The 22,042-nt window shown below is 55.6% G+C and overlaps 3 protein-coding genes across 8 annotated transcripts; 2 read left to right on the top strand and 1 right to left on the bottom strand.

Moving 5' to 3' along the window:
• Nucleotides 3,759–6,039, top strand: VKORC1 (vitamin K epoxide reductase complex subunit 1). 2 transcript variants are annotated; one of them, XM_018040031.1, is made up of 3 exons: nucleotides 3,770–4,003; nucleotides 5,018–5,127; nucleotides 5,589–6,039. In XM_018040031.1, exons 1-3 carry the CDS (start codon nucleotides 3,831–3,833, stop codon nucleotides 5,795–5,797), a joined length of 492 nt encoding a protein of 163 aa, XP_017895520.1. In that variant the 5' UTR covers nucleotides 3,770–3,830; the 3' UTR covers nucleotides 5,798–6,039. The 2 variants fall into 2 exon arrangements, with proteins under 2 accessions (XP_017895521.1, XP_017895520.1); XM_018040032.1 differs by lacking the exon at nucleotides 5,018–5,127 and having other exon boundaries at nucleotides 3,759–4,003; nucleotides 5,589–5,694.
• PRSS53 (protease, serine 53) lies at nucleotides 6,137–12,471 on the top strand. Of its 2 annotated transcripts, none has more exons than XM_018040029.1 (11): nucleotides 6,137–7,416; nucleotides 8,360–8,377; nucleotides 8,476–8,638; nucleotides 8,960–9,225; nucleotides 9,363–9,517; nucleotides 9,676–9,895; nucleotides 10,681–10,831; nucleotides 10,915–11,159; nucleotides 11,245–11,384; nucleotides 11,585–11,819; nucleotides 12,117–12,471. In XM_018040029.1, exons 1-11 carry the CDS (start codon nucleotides 7,359–7,361, stop codon nucleotides 12,134–12,136), a joined length of 1,671 nt encoding a protein of 556 aa, XP_017895518.1. In that variant the 5' UTR covers nucleotides 6,137–7,358; the 3' UTR covers nucleotides 12,137–12,471. The 2 variants fall into 2 exon arrangements, with proteins under 2 accessions (XP_017895518.1, XP_013830225.2); XM_013974771.2 differs by having other exon boundaries at nucleotides 9,333–9,517.
• On the bottom strand, nucleotides 12,391–22,031 carry ZNF646 (zinc finger protein 646). Of its 4 annotated transcripts, none has more exons than XM_005697724.3 (3): nucleotides 21,561–22,031; nucleotides 14,279–19,707; nucleotides 12,391–13,000 (listed from the first exon to the last, which is right to left on the bottom strand). In XM_005697724.3, exons 2-3 carry the CDS (start codon nucleotides 19,623–19,625, stop codon nucleotides 12,879–12,881), a joined length of 5,469 nt encoding a protein of 1,822 aa, XP_005697781.2. In that variant the 5' UTR covers nucleotides 19,626–19,707; nucleotides 21,561–22,031; the 3' UTR covers nucleotides 12,391–12,878. The 4 variants fall into 4 exon arrangements, with proteins under 4 accessions (XP_005697781.2, XP_005697780.2, XP_005697782.2 ...); XM_005697723.3 differs by having other exon boundaries at nucleotides 21,809–22,031; XM_005697725.3 differs by lacking the exon at nucleotides 21,561–22,031 and adding an exon at nucleotides 21,339–21,395.

Genomic DNA, 22,042 nt, shown 5'->3' with positions numbered 1-22,042 from the left:
AGTCGTCACATAAACAATCTGATTGCCCTGTATTTTTTAATTATTTATTTTTTTGCAGTTATTATTTTGGCCATATAGGACCCTAGTTCCCCAACCAGGGATCAAACCCATGCCCCCTGCATTGGAAGCACAGGGTCCTAACCATTGGACTACCACAGGAGTCCCTGATTGCCCTGTATTAATTATCTGTTGTTGTGTGACAAATTATCCTCACAATACAACAGTTCAAAACAATAAATATTTATTATCTCACACAGTTTCTTTGGGTTAGGAATCTAGGAGCAGCTGAGCTAGGTGTTTCCGGTTCAGGGTTGCTTACGCAGTTGTGGTCAAGATGTTGCCCAGTGGTCCAGTGGTTAGGACATCGTGCTTTCACTGGCAAGGACTTAGTTTCAATCCCTGGTCAGAGTACTAAGACCCCAAAAGCTGCATGGTATGGCCATTAAAAAAAAAAAAAAAAAGATGTTGCCTGAAACTACAGTCATGTGAAGTCTTGGCTAATGCTGGAGAATCCACTTCCAGGGTGGCGCTCTCACATGCCTGGCAAGTTAGTGCTGGATGTTAATAGGAAGTCTAATTTTCTCACGAAGTGGACCCCTCCCTCAGGCTGCTTGGATGTCTTCATAACATGGCAGCTGACTTCACCCAGAGTCAGTGATCTAAGAGGGAGCAAGATGGAAGCCACACTATCATAATGACAGCCTCCAGACTCCTAAACCATCATGTCTGCATTATCCCATTGGGCCAGGTCAGCCCTATTTAGGGTGGGAAGAAATTACACAATGTTATATATACCAGGAGGTGGAAATCATGGAGGACAGTTTTGGAAACTGGTTGCTGTGGCCTGGAGTCTGCCATGCTGTGAGGAAGCCCAAATTAGCCCCTATGGAGGAGTGGCTACATGGATTCACGGAGAGTCCCTGAAGGCTACACGAAGGGGAGGGGGCATAATTCTTCGGTAGCTCAGTGCTAAAGAATCCCCCTGCCAGTGCAGGAGACACGGGGAAGATTGATCCCACATGGCACAGAGCAGCTAAGCCCGTGCACCACAACTACTGAGCCTGTTCTCTAGAGCCCTTGCATCACAGTTACTGAAGCCTGTGAGCCTAGAGCCCAGGCAATGAGAGAAGCCACCATAATGAGAACCCCTGACACTGCGACTGGAGAGTAGCCTCCATTCGCCGCAACTAGAGAAAAGCCCACTCGCAGCAACAAAGACCCAGCACAACCAAAAACAAAGAAGAGCGATAGAAGCCAAGTTATCAGCCTCCCATTGCTCCAAGATTAGTCATCATCTGACTGCCATTATGTGAGCCAGTACTGCCCAGGCAAAATTCTCATATCAAACTCCTAACCCCTAAAAACTGAGAGAAAATGAAAAGGTTGTTTCTCTTCAGTCATTATTTTTGTGGTAATTTGTTGAACAGCAGTAAGCCCTCAATGAGTCCCGCCTCCCTGTATTTATATCCCTCTGGAGTCTCTTCCCACATTGGACAGGGCTGACCTGACCCAGTAAGATAAATGACAACATGTGACTTTCAAGGCTGAGTCATAAAGATACTGTGGTTTCCACCTTACTCCCTCTAAGATCACTCATTTGGGAAGAAGTCAGCCATGAATAATAGGAACATGCCAGAAAACCGTGGAAAGAGCTGAGAAACTGGCCGAAGTCATAGTGCTCTTACTAGATACCTATTGCTGCTGTAACAAATTACCACAAACTTAGTAGCTTAAAACTACATGAACTTATTATCTTACAGTCCTGGAGTTCAGAAGTCTGGCATGGGTCTCACTGAGCTAAAATCAGGATGGCAGTAGTTCCTTTCTGGGGAAGTCCCTGGAGATCCAGTGATTAGGACTTTGCCAGTTGTTAGGACTCTGCACTTCCACTTCGAGAGCCGGGTTTGGTCCCTGGTTGGGGAACTAGGATCCTGCAAGTCATGTTGTGAAGCCAAAAAACAAAACAAAAAACTTCCTCTCTGCAGGCTCTAGAGGAGAATCCATTTCTTCAACTTTTCCTGCTGCTAGAGACCACCCACATTCCCTAGCTCATGACCCTTTTCCTCCATGTTCAAAGCCAGCAACATTGCATCTCGTTTTGCTTTTCTTCCGTAGTCACACCTCCTTCTGACTCTTCTGCTGCTCTCACTTTTAAGGACCCTTGTGATGACATTGGACCCATAGGGTAATCTGTTTTAAAATCAGCAGATTAGTAGCCTTCATTCCATCTGCAACCTTAATTCCCATTTGTCATGCAAACTAACATGTCCACAGGTCCCAGGAATTTGGCACTGACATCTTTGGGAGCCTGGAGAAGGGAATGGCAACCCATTCCAGTATTCTTGCCTGGAGAATTCCATGGACAGAAGAGCCTGGAGAGCTACAGCCCATGGGGTCACATAGAGTCAGACACGATTGAGCAACTAATACACACACAACACACACACACACATCTTTAAGAGCCATTATTCCACTGACCACAGTGTCTGGAAGAAGAGAAGTGGGCCTGAGAAGAAGCAGCCAGGGAGGGAGGAGGGCCATGTAGAAGAGTGAAATATAACAAAAGCCAGAGGAAGACAGGGTTCTCAGGAAGGATTAATACTGTTGGGAAGTCAAGCATGATAAGAACTGAAAAATATTCGTTGAATTTAGCTTCCTGGTGATACCAGTTATCAGGGGAGTATTGGAGGCAGGAGCTAGTTTATGTTGTGTTGGGCAGCAAGGAAAATGTAAGGAAGTAAATAAAGACAGAGTGTAAAATATTCTGGAGAAAAAAAAAACTTGATTGTAAAGGGATATTTATTGCAGCTTCTAAAATGAGGGGGGAAGTTCCAATGCAAATGGAAGGAAGGGGAGGTATAGGTGAGGTGTGTGTGTGTGTGCTCAGTCGTGTCCAACTCTTTGTGACCTGTAGCCCGCTAGGCTCCTCTATCCATGGAATTTCCCAGGTAAGAATACTGGAACAGGCTGCCATTTCCTATTTCAGAGGATCTTCCCGACCCAGGAATGGAATCCGCGTCTCTTGCACCTCCTGCATCGACAGGCAGATTGTTTATCACTGCGCCACCCGGAAAGCCTATCCTGGGTGAGATGGCTCATTAATAAATACTGGTGTGTGAAAGGGAGAGGTCAGCTAACCCATCAAAGGCTTCGAATGGAGGGACTGTTGGGTTGACCTGGGCTCAGGTTTCGCCAGGTGGCGCCACAATAGAACAGAGGTTAGGATACTGTCCAGGATATGAAGCTGATGGAGCTGGAAATGTAGGAGAGAGACGTAGATATCGGCCAGCAAGAGGCGCTGGTGCAGCAGGAGGGAATGGCTGGGCAAACTAGGCGGATTGGAGGCTATGCTGTCAGATAATTTTAGGGAAAACGCTTGGTTCTTGATCAGATCGCAGTATGCCCTGGATTCCCTGATCCGCTGGTCTCTAGTTCCAGGATTCTCCAAAGTTAAAACAGGGCTTGGACTAGAGTAAACGCTATATATTGTTAGCCCGATTAATATAACTTGTAAAACTCCGGAGATTCCATTATCCTCGAGGCACTGCAGCCTCCCGGGACTACAATTCCCATCATGCCTGGCAGGCCGTCCAATCCATAAATACCCATGTCCCTTAATTGGTTTTCCAGTCCCAGCATTCCTCAACTGTTTTCCTACCGCGGCAGCACGCATGCCAAATCATAGGAACAACCAATTAGATCAGGGGGGGCGAGACCAGTAGGCCAATCGTTCAGTCAGAGGGGCGGGAGCGGGCGTGGTCAAATCCGGCCCCGCCCCTGCCCCGTGGCCGGTTCGCTTCCGGCTGAGGCTTTGGGCAGGACCCGAAGATATGGGCACTACCTGGCGGAGTCCGGGGTGGGTGCGGCTCGCGCTCTGCCTCGCGGGCTTAGTGCTCTCTCTCTACGCGCTGCACGTGAAGGCGGCGCGCGCCCGGGACCGGGATTACCGCGCGCTCTGCGACGTGGGCACCGCCATCAGCTGTTCGCGCGTCTTCTCCTCCAGGTGCACGGGGAGTGGAGGGCTTGGGGGACCGCTGCACGTGGGAGCGGTGCATGGGGTCCCGGTGTGCATGGCAGCCAGACTGCCAGATCAGTCGGGGGCTGGGGTTCCCGGGGAGCGGACGCGCGGGACCAGGCTGCTCAAGGGAGCGTTGCCTGGAGAAACGAGTGTGTCCGAGACAGGAGTGTGGGGCTAAAGGGACAGATAGTTCTGGGGACTGGGGTTATTCGAGGGAATGCATGTGAATCCTGAAGACAAGGTATAACAGTGACCGGGCAGGACACAGGGAGATGGGGTCGAGTGTAGGAACTGATTATGGTCTTAAGGATGGGCGTGCCTGGCGACAAGGTGGCCAGGTCTGGTTTTGCTTGAGGATACAGGGTTTGTGGGATGACCTGAGACAGAAGAGGGGAGAGGGTGGCGGGGGCGCTGGAGATTTAAGGGTCCAAGGCAGAGAGATTCTGTCCTGGTTTCCCAGTCTCTGGTAAATAAGATGAAGGGTTATACGCACCTTACCATCCTAGGATTTATTGAAAGTCTAGGATGAAAAGAAGAGCCTATGGAAGAGCCATGGCCAGGCCTGACCTGGGGATGGGGGAGGACAGGCAGTGACATGGACTCCTGCCTTGGCCAAAGAAAGGCTATGCTCGGAGGTCACTGACCCTTGGACTCATGTAGGGGTTGGGGGAAGGATGAGATGGGGAAGGACAGCCCAGCCGGCTTCTTGGAAATAACCCAGGATAGGGCTCAGGGCACTGGGTTGACACTCCTAACTTAGGCCCTCCCCTCCACCAAGTGTGGGCTTCCCTGGTAGCTCAGACGGTAAAACGTCTGCCTACAATCTGGGAGACCCGGTTTCCATCCCTGGGTTGGGAAGATCCCCTGGAAAAGGAAATGGCAACTCACTCCAGTATTCATACCTGGAAAATCCCTTGGACCGAGGAGGCTGGTGGGCTATAGTCCATGGGGGAGCAAAGAGTTGGACACAACTGAGCGACTTCACTTCACTTCCACCAGGTGGGGCCGTGGCTTCGGACTGGTGGAACATGTGCTGGGCAAAGACAGCGTCCTCAATCAATCCAACAGCATATTTGGTTGCATCTTCTACACACTGCAGTTGTTGTTAGGTGAGTGGCCTCACCCTCTCGTGACAGCCCCCTTCCCCTCTTGGCCAGCCTAGCCGGAACTCTTGCAGTCTTGGTGACCCAGACATCTGATGGCCAACTAATTGCGCATCACTGAGCACCAAGAAGGTGGGAACTTACAGGAGTCTTTACTGTCAGAACCAGAGGGCCCTTAGAGACTTCCCAGGAACCCGATTTTCTAGAAAAGACTCCCTTCTGGGGGAAACCCAAGGGTTGCTGTCTCTCATCTCACATAGAGCTCAGCAGGAAAATTCACTATTTTGGTCCCAGGGATCGTTGAACACGTAGGAGAACCAGGGTCGTGGTGGGGCCTGTCTGAGCTGCTCATTTTAGAGGCTCTGTCCCCAGTAGCCCCTGCTCTCTGGGTGGCACCATGGAGTCATGGCATGTTCTAGTAGTGGCTAGTTTCCAGAGCCTACATCTGCCCCTTTTCTGCTTTACAGGCTGCCTGCAGGGCCGCTGGGTATCTGTTCTACTGAGGTTGAGTTCCTTGGTGTCTCTAGCTGGTTCTGTGTACCTGGCCTGGATCCTGTTCTTCGTGCTCTATGATTTCTGCATCGTTTGCATCACTACTTACGCCATCAATGTGGGCCTGACGGTGCTCAGTTTCCGAGAGGTCCAGGGATCCCAGGGCAAGGTCAAGGGGCACTGAGCCCTCACCCCAAGCCAGAGTGACCTTTGCCCAAGAAGGCCACGTCTGGGTCCTTGGAAGAGTCTACAAGTTGCCCCTGCCATACTCCCACACAGGACAATGAACCAAACATGCCACACTGTTTGCTCTACCTTAGTGCCTCTGTTTCTGTCCCCAAAGGCTGATTTCCAAAGCTCCTGCTGTTGCTCCAGGAGAGAAGGTTTGGACCAATAAAATTTCTTATTTAAATTGGCCAAATCTGAGCCATCTGTCTGCCAGGGACCTTAGTATTGGGCTTCCCCTGATCTTTCCTCCTCTGGGACTGGAAGATATGAGTCAGAGGGAGAGTGGAGGGCCTGCCTGGGAAGGGTGATTAGTCCCTTCTCCAGTATGTGGAGTCAGCAAAACCTGGGGCGCCATCAGCCCCCACCCCCAGGAAACAGGCTGGCAGCTTGTGCCTGCTACCCACAGAAGCCAGGCCTCATCTTCTTGGGCAGCCAGGTATGTGCTTGCAAGGGCGAGCTGACTTTCTGGTTCTGTGCAGACGTGCCTGGAAGTTCTTCCTGTAGTCTAACCTTAACCCCTCCAGCTCCCTTATCTACCACTAGAAGCAGTCTTGATAGCCCTGGAAGGACAGGCACAGGCTGTGTTTTTGTTTTGTTTTTCCTAATGTATACTAAGTACTTATTTACATACAAAGCACGGTTTAAGAACATGACATCTGTCTACTCATTTAATCCCTATAGCAATTGTATGAGGTAGGTATTATTACAGTCATCCCTTGGTATCCATAGGAGATTAGTTCCAAGACCCATCCCACTTCCCAAACTAAAATCCAAGGATGCTCAAGCCCCTTGAATGTTGTAGGGAATTCCCTGGTGGTCCAGTGGTTAGGACTCCACACCTTCACTGCCATGGGCCAGGCTCCGATCCCTGGTTGGGGAGGTAAGATCCCACCAGCTGCACAATGTAGCCAAAAAATTAAAATGGTGGGGGAGGTGCACCCCACATAACCCTGTTTCCCAGGAAGGTGGCAGAAAGGCATTGAGATTTGCTAGCTTCAGCCAGTAAGAAGCAGAGAGTCTGACCTCTTGACACCCAAACCGGCACATACTGCCTCTGAAGCAAGATGAGAGAAGGTATGTGAAACCCACTTGGGCCCAGACCTGGGAGAGAGGTGGGAAAGGCCTGCCAACCATGCTCTTCACCTGTACCAGGTTCCCTGCTGGTAGCAAGTTCACTCTGCCAGGCTGCGGTAAAGGCATTTTTACATCCAGCAGCTCTGAGCTTTTCAGACAAGGCATGAGGAGCTAATTGTCCAAAGTCATTCACGTGTTAGGGGGATCTGGGATGTGAACCCAGGCAGCGAGGCCACGGCTGAGGCCCAGCGAGAGGTGCTGAATAGCCCAGGGTCACACAGCCACAGCCCCAGAGCTAGAAACTGCTGGCCCCCTTCCAGCCCAGCAAAAGCAATGACACCTGACTCCTAGCAAATTGGGGGTGGGGCAGAGGTGGAGCTAGGGAGACCCAGGTGGCCTCTCTTGAGAACCAGAGCACAGGCGGCAGATTGACCTGGGGCAGCATGAAGCAGAGCTGGGGACTGAAGCTGTTCATCCTGGGAGCCGTGGTCCTCACAGAGGGTGAGTCACCCAGGTTTGGGTGGGGGGGTTACGGTGATGGTTTGGGGGCTGTCCTCTGCCGGAGCAGCCCCTGAAGCTGGGTGTGTGGGAGGAAGCCTGCCTGGAGGGGGGGTGACAGTCAGACTGTGGCAAGGTAACTGTGTCCGGGTGTGTGTGGGGGGGAAGGTGTATGTGGCCGCCTGTGTCCAAATGGGTGTGATTTCCTTGGACTGGATTATAATCTGTGTCTGCAGGAACTGTCATTATGCCTGTGTGTGTACCCTGTGCCCTCATTGGCCTCTCTCCTTCCATAATGGCTTTAGGCAAGTTCTAGGGCCCTTTGGTCTCAGGCTCCCCTTCTTTACATACATCCTGTCTCTCCCATGTTCAATGGGTGTGTCTGTGTGTGTCTGTGATGGGGAAGACGCAGGGCAGGGAAACCTTTGGTAGAGTCTCTTTCTAAAAAGACGGGGGAGGCCAAGTTGTCAGAAGAGGGGTGGAGTGAGTCTCAACTCTTGATGCCCTCCCCAACTTGGACATGACGCAGGTCTCTAATCCTTCCTCTTAGGCCTCCACAGCCCAGGGCACAATTAAGCTAATGCTCTCCACAGGCACAGGCTGCTCCCTGACTCAGCGGTGGGGGCAGGAGTTGGGGGTTCTGAAGCCTGGAGGAGGGTTGGCCTGGTCCCAAGCTGAACCCCAGGTCCTGCCACTCAATGCCCAGGAGTGCTGAGCACAGCTGAGAGAAGAGAATTAATGACTGAGTGTACACTCTGAATAGCTTCCAATAAAAGCTGTTTCTTGACCTCATATAAATATTTTCATTCTGGGAGGGGCCGGTGAGGTAGCCACAGACAGTCATAGCAAGGACCCAGGCCAGTCCCCCGCAAACCTGTCCCCTCCACCAAGGCTGGACTGGGCAGGTCCCCTCCCCTAAGGCTCACCTGCGTCTCTCTCTTCCCAGGTCTTCAAGCTCAGCGTGGTAAGTTGTGGGGCCTGGGCCTTACTTGGGTCTGGGTCATGCTGGGGGTGAGGGCAGGCCAGGGCCCTGCTGTCAGCCTGATTCCTGCCTCTCCACAGCATGTGGGCAGCGAGGCCCTGGTCCCCCTGAGCCTCAGGAGGGCAACACAGTGCCTGGCGAGTGGCCGTGGCAGGCCAGCGTGAGGAGGCAGGGCATCCACATCTGCAGCGGGTCCCTGGTGGCGGACAGCTGGGTCCTCACTGCGGCCCACTGCTTTGAAAAGTGAGTCATGGCTGCAGTCAAAAGATTTCTGGCTTTGGGGTGGGTGATTTGTCCCCAAGCCCTGCAAGACTGAGCCCTGCCCCTAGAATAACAACCTACCATTCATTTAAAACGTGCCACATGCCAGGAACACACTATCAAGTTAATGTCAAACTTTCATGGTAGAAGTCTTACAAGCGTGACAGCTGAGGTTGGGAGAAGGATGGCCCTTGTTCAAAACCACAGTTTTGTCCATCTGTCACCTCCTTGTGCTATCTCCTATGGTGTCAATGTCTCTGTTGGCACTCAATGTTTGGGTCTTGTCCCCTCTCCCCCTTCCAGGGAGGCAATGACAGAACTGAACTCCTGGTCAGTTGTCCTGGGTTCTCTGCAGCATGAAGGTCTGAGCCCAGGGGCTGAGGAGGTGGGGGTAACGGCTCTGCAGCTGCCCAGGGCCTACAATCACTACAGCCAGGGCTCGGACCTGGCCCTGCTCCGACTCGCCCACCCCATAGCCCACACACCCCTCTGCTTGCCCCGACCTGCCCATCGCTTCCCCTTTGGGACTTCCTGCTGGGCCACTGGCTGGGATCAGGACACCAATGATGGTAAGTGCTAGCCTGAAGCCCAGAGAGGTACTTGGCTTGCCCAAGGTCACACAACCTCAGCTGCTAACTGTTCCCATTCCCGGGCTCCCTTGCTCCTCTGGGCCCAGACTTTGGCCCCAACCCCCTCTTTTTGCCAGCTCCCAGGACCCTACGGAATCTGCGCCTGCGTCTAATCAGCCGCCCCACGTGTAACTGTCTCTACAACCGCCTGCACCAGCGGTCACTGGCCAGTCCTGCCCGGCCTGGGATGCTGTGTGGGGGTCCCCAGCCTGGGATGCAGGGGCCCTGTCAGGTCTGAGGAGGAGGACAGGGGAAGGGAACAGAAGGGAAGAGGGCCTGCCATAGGCTGGACACTCAATCCACAGGGATGGATGGAAGGGCGGCCCATGGAGGGTGTCCACCGAGGGCTGGGGCTCAGATGTCTGTCTCTGACAACACTGCCTGCTCCAGGGAGATTCCGGGGGTCCCGTGCTGTGCCGCGAACCCGATGGACACTGGGTTCAAGCTGGGATCATCAGTTTTGCATCAAGCTGTGCCCGGGAAGATACTCCTGTGCTGCTGACCAATATGGCTGCTCACAGCTCCTGGCTGCAGGCTCGAGCTCAGGGGGCAGCCTTCCTAACCCAGAACCCAGAGACCCCGGAGATCAGTGATGAGGACAGCTGTGTAGGTATGAGCAGTGGGTGTCAGGAGTGGGATGTGGGGGAACCTCCCCCTGGGCTGCATGAGGACTTCTGGGCAGCAGGTGGGAGCCACAGCAGAATAAATTTCAGTTCAGAATAGAAAACTGATTAACAAGGCATCCACACACTGCCACGGGCTAACAAGGGGATTTAAAGGACCCTTTCAGACCAGGATGGGAATAGCTCCATTTATGGCTGAGAGATAGACATTTCAGAACTTTATGCATTTGGATTCAGGTAAGAGGAATTTCTGGTACTTGGCTGAAGGTCTGGGGAGGTAAGATGCAAATTTCCAAGCAGGGACTCCACAAGATTGGAGAGGGCAGGGTTCCCACTCAGTGGGGCGTAAATTCTGGCATTAAGTGACTAACATGCAAATGGCATGCAAAATAATTCCTGGGACGGAAGGCCTATCTTGATGGTAAGAGAAGCATCAGTGAGCCAGGAGTTCTGGGGCCATTCCAAGCCCAGAGGGCTGTAGACAGGCGGGGTAGAGGAATGATGAGCGGGCCACTCCCATGATGCTGGACCATCAGGGTTAAAAGCTTAGGCCCTGCGTTTTGAATCCCAAGTTGGCTACTTGCCTGTGGTTACTGAGCTAGAAAATCACTGAACTTCTGGAATGTTGGTTACTTCGGTAACGAAAATAACAAAGATTCAGCTTAAAAGGATGATGTGAGGATATTCGATAGCACACGGGAAGCTCTTAGCGCAGGGCCTGGCATGCAGTGAGCATTTAGAGAGGGCAGATGATGTAATGCATCTGTTTCAGCCTGTGGATCTCTGAAGAGAGAAGGCCCTCAGGCAGGAGCTCCCTCCCCATGGCCCTGGGACGCCAGGCTGAAGCACCAAGGGAAGCTGGCTTGCGGCGGAGCCCTGGTGTCAGAGGAGGTGGTGCTGACTGCTGCCCATTGCTTCATTGGGTGAGCCCTGATTCCCTCACCCTGTGCCCCAACTTCTGATGGTGGCTCTGCTACCCAGTGCTGTCAATGCCGTCCTTGCACAGGCGCCAGACCCCAGAGGAATGGACGGTAGGCCTGGGGGTCGGACCAGAGGAGTCGGGCCTGAAGCAAGTCATCCTGCATGGGGCATATACCCACCCGGAGGGAGGCTATGACGTGGCCCTCCTGCTGTTGGCCCAGCCTGTAACCCTGGGCCCCAGCCTGCGGCCCCTCTGCCTGCCCTACTCGGACCACTACCTGCCTGATAGGGAACGCGGCTGGGTCCTAGGGCTGGCCCGCCAAGGAGCAGGTGTGTGGACAGGAGAGGGCTCCCAGAGCTGGGCATGCAGCCTGGAGGCTGAGGTACCAGCCGGGTCTTCCCCCTCACCCTGCAGACACCGGCTCCCCTCAGACAGTGCCTGTGACCCTCCTGGGGCCCAGGGCCTGTAGCCGCCTGCACGCAGCCCTCGGGAGCAACAGCATTCTGCCGGGGATGGTGTGTACCAGTGTTGTGGGCGAACCACCCAGCTGTGAGGTGAGACCCATTCCCCCTAACGTCACCCCACAGACCCCTCGCCCTCCCACTCACAGCCTGACCTCCACCTGTAACTCAGGCTTTCTGCCAACTGGCTCCCAAAGAGCCAGACCCCCAGCCCCGGCCCCTCCTGCCCCATGCAGCTGCCTAGGGAGAAGAGGAAGTCAAAATCCAGTGTCCCCTGACCTGACCCCTTTCAGGGCCTGTCGGGGGCACCGCTGGTGCACGAAGTGAGGGGCACATGGTTCCTGGCTGGGCTGCACAGCTTCGGAGATGCCTGCCAAGGCCCCGCAAGACCTGCCGTCTTTGCGGCGCTCCCCACCTATGAGAACTGGGTCAGCAGTTTGGACTGGCAGGTCTACTTCGCTGAGGAGCCTGAGCCCGAGCCCGAGCCCGAGCCCGAGCCCGAGCCCCGAAGCTGCGCGGCTAACATGAGTACGTGGCCCTGGGGCCTCCTGCCAACACCTGCCTCCGCAGACCCCTTGTCAGCCGGCCTGAGGCCATCTGTCCCCAGCCACCTCCAGCTGCGGCAGGTGGAGCCGTGGACGGAGTCATGGGGATTCAAGTACTGGCTCTTATCATTGACTGGTTAGGAGCACACCTCTTAACCTGTGAGCCTTCACTTTTCAAATCTGTCATAGGGGCTCAGGGGCACCTCCTTCCTCTTCCTTTGAGGAGGGAGGGAAGCTGTGAGCTCGAGACCAACCCCACCCTCCTTCCTCTCCCTGACAGGCCAGCCAGCCAACTGTTGACAGGTGGCTCTGGGACGCGCTGCAGTCACAGCAAGGCAACTCCCACAGAATTGCCTCTCTCCCATCCAGCCCCCCGCCTTTCCCAGGCAGGTCCAACAGCACAAAGGGCTCTGGGAAGGAACCTGCCCTGAAAGCTCCACCCTGCAGGACAGGGAGATGTCGCCCGTGGATGCCCCCTACCCAGCTCTGCGGTCCAACGCAGGCATCCCGAGCTTTTCCTATTCATCCCTTCAGATTCAATGACACCAGCCAAGTACTTTGAAAATTTCTTTTTTTGGGGGGAGCAATTTTCCTGTTTTTTTAAACTTAAATAAATTGTTACAAAATAGACTTTAGAAAATAAGTTACAAATTGTAGTAAAAGGCTCCCCTTCCACAGGCAACATTTCCACCTATGGGGGCGCTCTTTGAATCTGCCTCTCCCTGGTGTTGGAATCTGGCTGGTAAGGGTGGCCCAGCATCGTGGCCAAGCCGGGCACTGGGTTTCTTGGTGGGGCTGGTCATAGCAAAGAACCTGTTGACAAAAGCTGAGGCAACAGAGGTCCCTCAAGGACAGGACAGAAGGAACATCTCACCCCCTCCTTGGGAAAGAAGCCAGATCTGGGACCTCTTTGAAGGAGGAGAGGAGAAAAGAGCTGGGGATGCCCAAACTACTCCTGAGCAAAACAAGGAGATCAAGCCTTTCCCTGCAACTCGCCCTGACCCCCCACCCACCCCCATTCTGATCTTTGGAGACTGGAACTTCAGAGGGAGAAGCTGAGGTCTGTAGGCCACTGGGGTGAAGGGTCCAGGAGTGGGGCCGTGGGGGTGGGTGGAGGCGGCAATGACAAGTCCCCTCTGCCCGCCGCTGGTGCCTTTGGGGTTCCTGGGGAGAGAGAGAGGAGGTGACTGAGGGGGCAAACCCCACGCAGCATGTACCCAGCTCCCTACCCCGGAGGCCATACCCCACAGTCCTGTATGTGAATTCCCAATTATTTTCCCAGACCTGGCTAATTAGCTCCTTGCTCATTCCCTTGGGGTCACAAGAAATCTTTTATCCTAAAAGCCACCTTGTCAGCACTCTCAGGGGAATCTCACCGCTGTCCCCACCTGCCCTGATGATCCCCGGTCAAGGGGACCATCTACTCTCTCAGGGACACCCAGGCACTAGATGGAAGGGGTCTTGGGATAAGAGCTACAGGCCCCTAGAGGAGGTGGAGGGTGAGCCTGCGACTTGCAGAGAGAACCGGCCCTCCCATTCCTCCACAAGTCTGGGCGGAGGTGACTTTCCATGAAGATTCCCCTGATAGAGGACGGGAGATAGGGGCTAATGACTGTTGTTGCCACAGCTGGGCCTGACTTCAAAGAAACAATTATCTGTGACTCAGTCCTCCAGTTAAAGGTGTGCTGGCGGGGAGGGGGGTGTGCAGGTGGAAAGGGTGGTTTAGTTGGATCCCAAAAAGGAAATGCACAGCACAGAGAGAAGGATGAATAAAGGGAAGCGGAGACGCGGACCAACAGGGGTGGGCAAGGGCCAAGGGTCCATTTTCCAAGAAAAGAGGAGGGGGAGCAGAGACAAGATATGGGGAAAGGGACAGGGCACTGAGTGCCAACAAGTGACCTGGTTTCCCCGAACAAGTTGGCATGGAAGCCACAAAGCAGTCCAGTCTGGGGGTGCCTCCTATGCCCCCTTCCTCATTTCCGGGATCCTGGCCTACTCTAAGAGCAGAACTGAGATCATCTTTTTCTCTGGAAATCATTACTTAACTGGCTGGATCAGAAGGGTTTCCAGAAGTGTCTATAATAGCCAGATGGTAACTGGCTACCAGTCCCCCACAAACAGAAAGACCATTCGTCTTTGGCTCTGGTACAGCAGGGGAGCCCTAGCAGTTGCCTTGGCTCCGACCCTGCCACCCCCTCCCTGCACCAACCCTGGATGCTCCCTATATACCTGACTCAAGGGGTCAGATCTCAGCCACTCAAAACGCAGCGTCCTCGACCTAACTTTCTCCTTATCCCAGCCTGAGCCGCCTCCTGGAATCCCCATGATCCTCTCACTCCTTGCTTTCCTGCCCACCATGGGGCCAGTGTTTACCCTCTACTGTGTGCCCACCTCCTCCAAGACCCTTCAGCCCTCTGCCCAAGCCTGCTGGTGCCCCCGTACCAGAGCTGGCCACCGTCCACTCTTCCTGGTGCTGCTGCTCGTGCTGCAGGAAGCTGATTCGACGGCGGAAATGGCGGGGACAGTGGGGGCAGGAGAAGGGCCCCTCCCGGGGCGCATGGACCCGCCCGTGGCCCTCCAGCCGGGCAGCTGTCCGAAAGGCCTTGCCACAGATGCTGCAGCGATGGCGCTTCGGGTCCGTGTGGGTCCTGCCATGGTTCTTAAGGGACAGCAGGTTGGGAAGAAGTTTGGGACAGAGGGAGCAGGGGTAGAGTCCCGTAGTGTGAGCCTTCTGGTGGTTCAACAGGCTACCGGCATGGCGATAGGAACGCCCACACTGGGCACAGCGGAAGGGCCGCTCCTCATGCACAGCCACCAAGGACTCAGCACCCTGGCCTCCACTAGCTCTCCCCACATTCTCACCTGGGGCCCTGGGGGATTCTGATGGGGCTTTCCCTTGACCAGGGAGTTCCATCTCCTCCTCCTCAGCCCCTGCTTTGGGGCTTCTGGCCTCCACCTGGGGTGACACCTGACTGAGGCCCCTGGCATGAGTCTGCAGGTGGCTGGCAAGTTCATGGTGGGACTCAAAGGCCTTGCCACAGTCAGGGCAGGAGGTCTGGGCAGCTATGTGGTTGCGGCTGTGGCTCTTAGTGGCCTCAGGATTCAAGAACTCTTTGGAGCAGAGCAGGCAATAGTGACGGTCAGTCTTGTGGGTGCTGTGGTGGTTCAAGGGGCCCTCTGACTGGCAGGAGATCTTGCCACAATGGCTGCAGGAAAAGGAGTGGCTCTCTGGCTGGGGCTGAGGGCCACAGTCTCCACTGTCCCAGCTGTCCACTGGAGTCAGACTAGGTCCATTGCGCTGGGTGTTGCCAAGGGGAGAAGGACTTCTGGGGACACTGTCCCCGGACTCATCTTCTGGCTTGGTCAGTACATGACCCCCAGGAACCCAATCTCCATCATGATTCACTGGTCCCTGGTCTCCTCGCCACTCATCTGCTTCCCCCATGCCCCAGGATGCTGGCTCTGTGGCTTCTAAACCCGCTGCCCTGATGGGGCTCTGACTTGGCTCTGCTGGCCTTGTGGCTCCATCCTCCAGCTGAGGTCCCGACTCAGTACCACCCGATCTGTCCTCCAGTCCCTGGTCATCAGCCAGGTTCCCCTGACCACCCTCTGTGCCATCTGGGCCTCCCTGACCACCTCTGGTCTCTTCCTCATGCTCTCGCAGGTGCCGTTCCAGGGACCCTCGGCCAGGGAAGCCCCGACCACAGAGGGCGCAGCGCACAGCTGCCCGCCGGGACAGCCCGGCCCGCCGCCGCCGGCTCTCCGAGTGTAGCCTCTGGTGGTCCCTCAGGGCCATGCGGTTTGAGTAGGTCTTGGGGCAGGTGGGACAGCTGTACTGGCCTGTCTCATGGCTGCGCCGGTGGTTCAGGAGGCTGCCCGCGTGGCGGTAGGTCCGCCCGCACTGCCCGCAGCGAAAGGGCCGATCTTCCAGGGACAGCTTGCGGGAGGCCCCACCCCCACTGCGCTCCAGGTGGACCCGCTGGTGGCTGGCCAGCTGCTTCCGCAGCCGGAAGGCCTTCCCGCACTCGGCACAGCGGAAACGCCGGGGATCGGCATGGATGCGCCGGTGGTTCTTCAGGGACATAAGGTTGGAGAAGCCTTTGGAGCAGGCCTGGCAGCCGAAGTGGCCGGTCTGGTGGCTCTGCCGGTGATTGATGAGGCTGCCAGCGTGCTTGTAGGAGCGGCCGCACACCTCACAGCTGAAGGGCCGCTCAGAGCTGGCTTCAGTCTGGCAGCCCTTCTCCGCTGTCTCCAGCCTTGGCTCCATCTCCTCGCCCTTCACAGTCGTCTCCTCCCCCTTCACAGTCGTCTCCTCCCAGGCCTCTTCTTTCACTCTAGCCCCCTCCTCCAGGGGCTCCACTTTAAGTTCTTTCTGGAACCTCTCCACTTCGGCCTGCTCAAGGCCCTCCTCTGCCAGAGTCTGGGCTTCACCGCTGCCTTTTGCCTCTGGGACAGGTCCCACCTGGGGCTCCGAGCCTTTGCAGCGTGGATGGTTTCGCAGGTGATTGCGGTAGGCAGCCAGGTTGGGGTAGCAGCGGGAGCAGACTGGGCAGACAAAGTCCCCGGTCTGGTGGATCTTGCGGTGGTTCACCAGGCTGCCCCCATGCCGATAGGTCTTGCCACACTGGTTGCAGCGGAAGGGGCGGGGCTGGGTCTCCAGAGAACTTTCCTCACCCTGCCGGCAAAGGCTGTCGGCAAGCGTGGCACCTACACCCTCACTGGGCTTTGCATCCCCACACTTTGCAGGGAGAGAGGTCACCGTGCCCTCAAAGACACCGTCTGCCACCACCACCGTGGCGTCACCTGACTCTGCTGGGTGATGCAGGAGACTGGGAACCTCATCAGTGGTGTTCCCGGAATTCCGGCTTTGGTGGTGACGCTCCAGGCTCCCCAGGTCATCATAGGTCTGACCACAGCAGCCACAAATGTGGCCATACCCAGCACCATCCAGCGCTTCCACCTCCCGCTGCAGCTGATTCAGCAGCTCGGCTTCTGAGAGCTGCAGTGGGGGGCTGTGGGTGGAAATTGCCCCTGCAGCTCCTTCCTCCTCCCCCTCCTCTTCTGAGCCCTCAGTCATGCCAGAGTCATGAGCCTGGCGCCGGTGAAGCCTGTAGCCAGCCCGCCCAGGGAAGATCATGCCACAGAGGCAACAGAGGAAAGGCTGGGTTGAGACGGCCTCCCCGGGCCCATGGTTCTGGAAGTGGCTGCGCAGGGCAGGCAGGGAGTCAAATTCCTTTGGGCAGAGGGAGCACTGATAGATGCCCGGTGGGTGGCAGGGCCGGTGGCTCAGCAGGCCAGTGGCATGGGGGAAAGAATGTCCACAGTCAGAACACGTGTGGGAGACTTCAGCCGACCAGGCAGCAGAGCTGGCAGAGCGGGAAGGGGAGCTGGGCTGGCCAGGGGCTGGTTTCTGGTCTTCCTCCACCCCAGGGAGGCCATCGCAGAAGCGAGTCCCATTGCTTTCCTCAGCACCTGGGATGTCCACGTTGTCAAGGAAACAGGCCTCCATCCTTTCCAGTCCTTCCTCGGCGCCTTGGCTCTCTTTATCACCCTGGAAACAGGCCTCATTCCTCTCAATCCCACGGTTGTCCCTTTCGGCTGCAGGCTGCAAACAGCCCCCACTGCTTTCCATGCTGCCTTCGGCTCCACTCAGACTTGCCCTGGAAGAGTCTCGGGGACAGCCCAGGCCCTCACTGTCCACTGGCTCCGGTGCCCAGTTCCCATCTGATGGGGGTTTGGCTTCTCCCCCGCCGCCAGCACTGCCAGCCCGCCTCCGGTGCCGCCTGCTCCGCCGTCGACTGTGGCGACGCAAATGGTTCTTCATGGCAGCCATGGTGTGGAAATGCTTGGCACAGGCCCCACAACTGAAGTCTCCCGTTTGGTGGGTCTGCCGGTGGTTGATAAGGCTGCCTGAGTGGCGATAGCTCTTGCCACAGTCTCGGCAAGCAAACACCCGAGGAGGTGACTCCCTGGCCTCGGTCCTGCTCTGTGCCCCTTCCCCGTGGGTCCGCCTGTGATGTTCAAGGCTCCGAGAGTCTTCAAAGAGCATCCCACACACGCTACATATCTGTGGCATGGTCCGATCTGTGGCTGGGGGGACAGCAGGGGCCCCCTCTTCATGTTTGCACCCAGGCCCTTGATCTGAAAGTAGAGTCGTCTCTGGCCCCGCTGGGTCAGGTGGGAGCTCCACCTTGAGGAGGCCGGGGGGCCCCTCGGGCTCTGGGCCTGTGCTGCGGCGAGCAGCCTTGCAGTGTACCCGCACATGGTTGCGCAGGGCCATGAGGTTGGGGTACTTGCGGGGACAGAGAGAGCACTGATACTCTCCTGTCCGATGGCTATGGCGGTGGTTCACCAGGCTCCCCCGGTGCCGGTAAGCCCGGCCGCACTCATTGCACTTATACGGGCGGTGGTCTAAGGTGCTGGAGGGGGCCTCTGTTTCTTTGCGAGTGGACTCCGCCAGAGGCAGGGGAGCCGGCAGCACTGACGGCTGCCTATCCTCTCCAGCTCCTGGCCGGGGCCTGTGGTGGGCCCGCACATGGTTTTTGAGGGCAGCTGCATTGAACAGCTGCTTCGAACAGATGGAGCAGGGGTAGACACCTGTCTGGTGGCTCTTGCGATGGTTGATGAGGCTCCCAGCATGGCGGTAAGTACGGCCACAGTCCCCACAGCGGAAAGGCCGGTATTCCTCCAGGCCAATGTCTTCCAGCTCCCCAGACGTGCTCAGCTCCCCTGAGCCATTCAGTATGTGGGTCCCAGGGAGCTGGTCCTGGCTGCTCTCATCTGTGTGCCCATTGGTGGTGGGCATCCCTTTCTCTCCCCACGGCTGCTCCTGACTTTCACCCTCATGGGACTGCTGGTGTTCCAGCAGCTCTCGGGGGAGCCGGAAGGCACGGGGGCAGTGGGGACACTGGTAAGGCCGATACTGGGCATGGAGTCTGGAGTGATTCTTCAAAGCCATGAGATTAGAGAACTCCTTGAAGCAGATGGCACAAGGGTAGACACCCAGAGTGTGGCTTTGGCGGTGGTTGGTGAGGCTCCCAGCATGCTTGTAGGTCTTGCCACATTGACTGCATTTGTACCGCCGCTCCTCCTCAGCAGGAGGGGACTGGGTGGGCTCCTGGCCCCCGGTAAAATTCACTACTGATTCAGCCAGATATTGTTCCAAATTACTAAGGAGACTGCTGGCTGGGGTGGGGAGTGGAGTGTCTCTGGCAGAGTTGGTGGTGGGACCCCAGCCCTCTACACCCTCCTCAGGATCAGGCTGGCCTTCCCAGCCTTCTCTTTGTCTGGTGGGTGGACCTTCCCATGTGCCCGCAGTTGCCCTAGGTTCTGGCCCAGACTCACAGCCAGATGTCTCTTCAATATGTTTTTTCTGGTTTTCCCAGCCTTCCCCAGGGCCAAGCCTCTGGGCCCAGGAGTCAGTGGACACTGTCTCCCCCTGGAGGCATGGAGTGGCTTCCTTGGGGCGGGGAGGCCTGCGCCTCCGACGGCCTTCAGGAGCATGAGTCCTCATGTGGCTCTTGAGTGCCATGGGGTTGGTGAAATCCTTGCCACAGGTGGTACAGGGGAAAAGGCCAGTCTCGTGGGTCCGGCGGTGATTGACCAAGCTCCCTGGGTGACGATAGCCCCGCCCACACAGCTGACAGCGGTAGGGCCGAGGGATGCTGTCCGCCTCGATGCCCTGGCTGGAAGATGGATGGAGCAGTTCTCGGTGCCGTGACAGTTCTGGGAGGCTAGGAAAGTGGCGTTGACAGTCAGAGCAGCTGAGTGAAGTGGGTGTGTCCTCCATGGGGCAGTGTGGCAGAAACCTGGAGGTTCAGGAAGAGCAGGCAAATGGCAGCAGCATCTTCCTCTGATGGAGGGTCCAAGGCCTAGGAAAAGGGGGCAGTGGTCAGAAGGAAGGCCTGAATTAACTTTGCCTCTTGATTTTATATGAGCAACAAGTTCACCAGAGGTCACAGAGTTACCCCCAAGTAGCGATGCCCAGAGACCTGCTCTAAACTAGACCTGTTCCCGGAAATACCATTTAAAATGTCTCTGAATACAGGTTCCCCAAATATGAAAGCTCTCCTAGGCCTAACTCATCTCTAGAAGTATATATAAGGAAACTAACATCTAAAGGATTGCATCCCATCTCTAATCACAAACCTTGCCTTCAGACCAAGACCCAAAAATCTTACCGTCCCTAACCCTCTGCTCTCTATAATTTTGAAACAAACAACCTATCTTACATGACATCTTAAAAGGAAACTTGTACCTCTCCTAGGACCTTCAATAAGATAAGTCCAATCCTCCATCTTTCATCCCTCAGCTAAATAAAGTAGTTTAAAGGCACTGAAAGGGGCTTCTCTGGTGGCTCAGACAATAAAGAATTTGCCTGCAATGCAGGAGACCCAGGTTCAATTCCTAGGTCAGTAAGATCCCTGGAAAAGGGAATGGCAACCCACTCCAGTATTCCTGTCTGGAGAATCCCATGCAGAGAAGTATGGTTGGCTACAGTCCATGGAGTCACAAAGTCGGACAAAACTGAGCAACTCTCATAGAGAGGCACTGAAAAAGCAGCCTCTTTCTCCAATAGACGGCCTAGGACCTGAGAAGTGAGGTTAGAAGCCTCCTACAGAGAAAAGGGCTGATTTGTTCCCCCTTCTGCCCTATTCCTTTCAGGGTCACAAAATCTCCTTTCTGAAAGACTCTCTTGGGTTCCCCGGGTTCCAAACCATCTTCCATCTTGGAAATTCCATCTCCATTCTGGTACTTCGCCCCCTACCTTTTTCTTTCCCATTATTCATCACTTTTTTCTCTCCATCCCTTCTCGTTTTTCCTTCTACCTTCTCTTTTAATATTGATAACAACAGCTACCCGTGCTACCTAAGCATTACCATGTGCTAGGCCCTGTGCTAAATAAATTCATTGTGTCACCTAATTCTCACAACTCACTGCAATGCCTCTATTATTCCAGTTGACACACGAGGAAGCCCATTCACTCAATCTTCGTTCCAAAGCCCTTACTCCATAGCAGGCCCCCATGCCTCCTACATCACCTTGGCCTTCTCTGACTCGGACTCTTCCAACCTCCGGGGGCCCCAATACAACTCCTATCTCCGACTTTAAACCTCCTTGCTGAACCTGCTCCCAGAATTCTCACTTCTCACAAAGCCCCTTCGCTCAAGAGTCTCCTCTCCGAATCAACTACCTAAGAGGTCCTCATTTCATTCACCTCCTCAGCCAGTTTTCTCTCAGGACCCCTACCTCACACCGGTGGCCCCTTCTCGTTCCCGCCGCGGGTGCGTCCGTTGGGGACCGCGAACGGGAGTGCGCCTGCGCAATGGGACCCTCACCCTAACTGCAGCCGCGCGCCCCAAAGGGTGGTTGTGCGGGGGCTCTCGCGCTCCCACACACGCACACTCTGCAAGGGCTCAAGGAAGTGGAAGAGGAGGGAAAGAGGGAAAGGAGAAGGGGAAAAGGAAGGAGGTAGAGGGAAAAGGGCGCAGCTGGCACTAACCAGCCGTCTATCGCCCAGCTCCGCGGACACTTCCTATTGTTACTAGGAAACAGGAAGTGTCCTAGCCTCAAAAGCTTCCCCGCGAAACTTCCGCCTTAAAAATGCTTCTGTCCCGCCTCCAAGCAGCGGTTCTACAGACACATTTCCGGTGCTAGGAGAGAAGCAACTAACGCGCGACTCCGACCCCGCCCACGTAGGTCAAAGAGCTCATTCTGCACTAACCTTAGCCACACTTCCGGGAAGATCCGCTAAAATCGTTCCGGTGCATATTGACTGAGCGCAGAAGAGGGAGAAAAAGCGTTCTGCAGCCCTGACCTCAGTACTTGGGCGACACTTATCGTGGGGCTCCTTGAAAAATTTCTCAAGCCAGATGGAGGGAGCGTCACTTAATGCTTTCTATTAAGGGAAATGTGGAATATAAGCGGATTTAGGTATTACAAATCTTGGGCATGGCCTTTCTGTCCTCCCACCTTCCAGTTCACGGTGATCTAGCGCCACGCCAGCAATAGTCGGTGCATCCCGTAAACCTATTCCCGTGTTCCTTGTCATTAGCACCCAGAGAGACCCCTTGCAAGGTGTTTGTCCGCCACCTTCTCTTGGGGTTGCTCCGGTGAACTTTGTCTTTCTCCCTTGCCGGGAAAGCTCTCTCCCACTTCCGCTCGCCGGCCCCGCCTCCTGCCCCTCCCCTTTTTCCCTCCCCCACC

The sequence above is a fragment of the Capra hircus genome, chromosome 25 (genome assembly GCF_001704415.2).
Source record: "Capra hircus breed San Clemente chromosome 25, ASM170441v1, whole genome shotgun sequence".
NCBI lineage: Eukaryota > Metazoa > Chordata > Mammalia > Artiodactyla > Bovidae > Capra > Capra hircus.
Note: the sequence above shows the minus strand (reverse complement) of the source record. Positions and strands in the feature narration are given on the sequence as shown.

Coding starts and splice junctions, on each gene's coding strand:
- VKORC1 (XM_018040031.1), top strand. CDS start 3,831: ATGGGCACTACCTGGCGGAGTCCGGGGTGGGTGCGGCTCGCGCTCTGC. Junction 4,004..5,017: donor TCGCGCGTCTTCTCCTCCAG/GTGCACGGGGAG, acceptor CACTTCCACCAG/GTGGGGCCGTGGCTTCGGAC. Junction 5,128..5,588: donor CACACTGCAGTTGTTGTTAG/GTGAGTGGCCTC, acceptor TCTGCTTTACAG/GCTGCCTGCAGGGCCGCTGG.
- PRSS53 (XM_013974771.2), top strand. CDS start 7,359: ATGAAGCAGAGCTGGGGACTGAAGCTGTTCATCCTGGGAGCCGTGGTC. Junction 9,518..9,675: donor GGATGCAGGGGCCCTGTCAG/GTCTGAGGAGGA, acceptor TGCCTGCTCCAG/GGAGATTCCGGGGGTCCCGT. Junction 11,385..11,584: donor GCGAACCACCCAGCTGTGAG/GTGAGACCCATT, acceptor GACCCCTTTCAG/GGCCTGTCGGGGGCACCGCT.
- ZNF646 (XM_005697724.3), bottom strand. CDS start 19,625: ATGGAGGACACACCCACTTCACTCAGCTGCTCTGACTGTCAACGCCAC. Junction 13,001..14,278: donor GTGGACGGTGGCCAGCTCTG/GTACGGGGGCAC, acceptor CTCTCTCCCCAG/GAACCCCAAAGGCACCAGCG.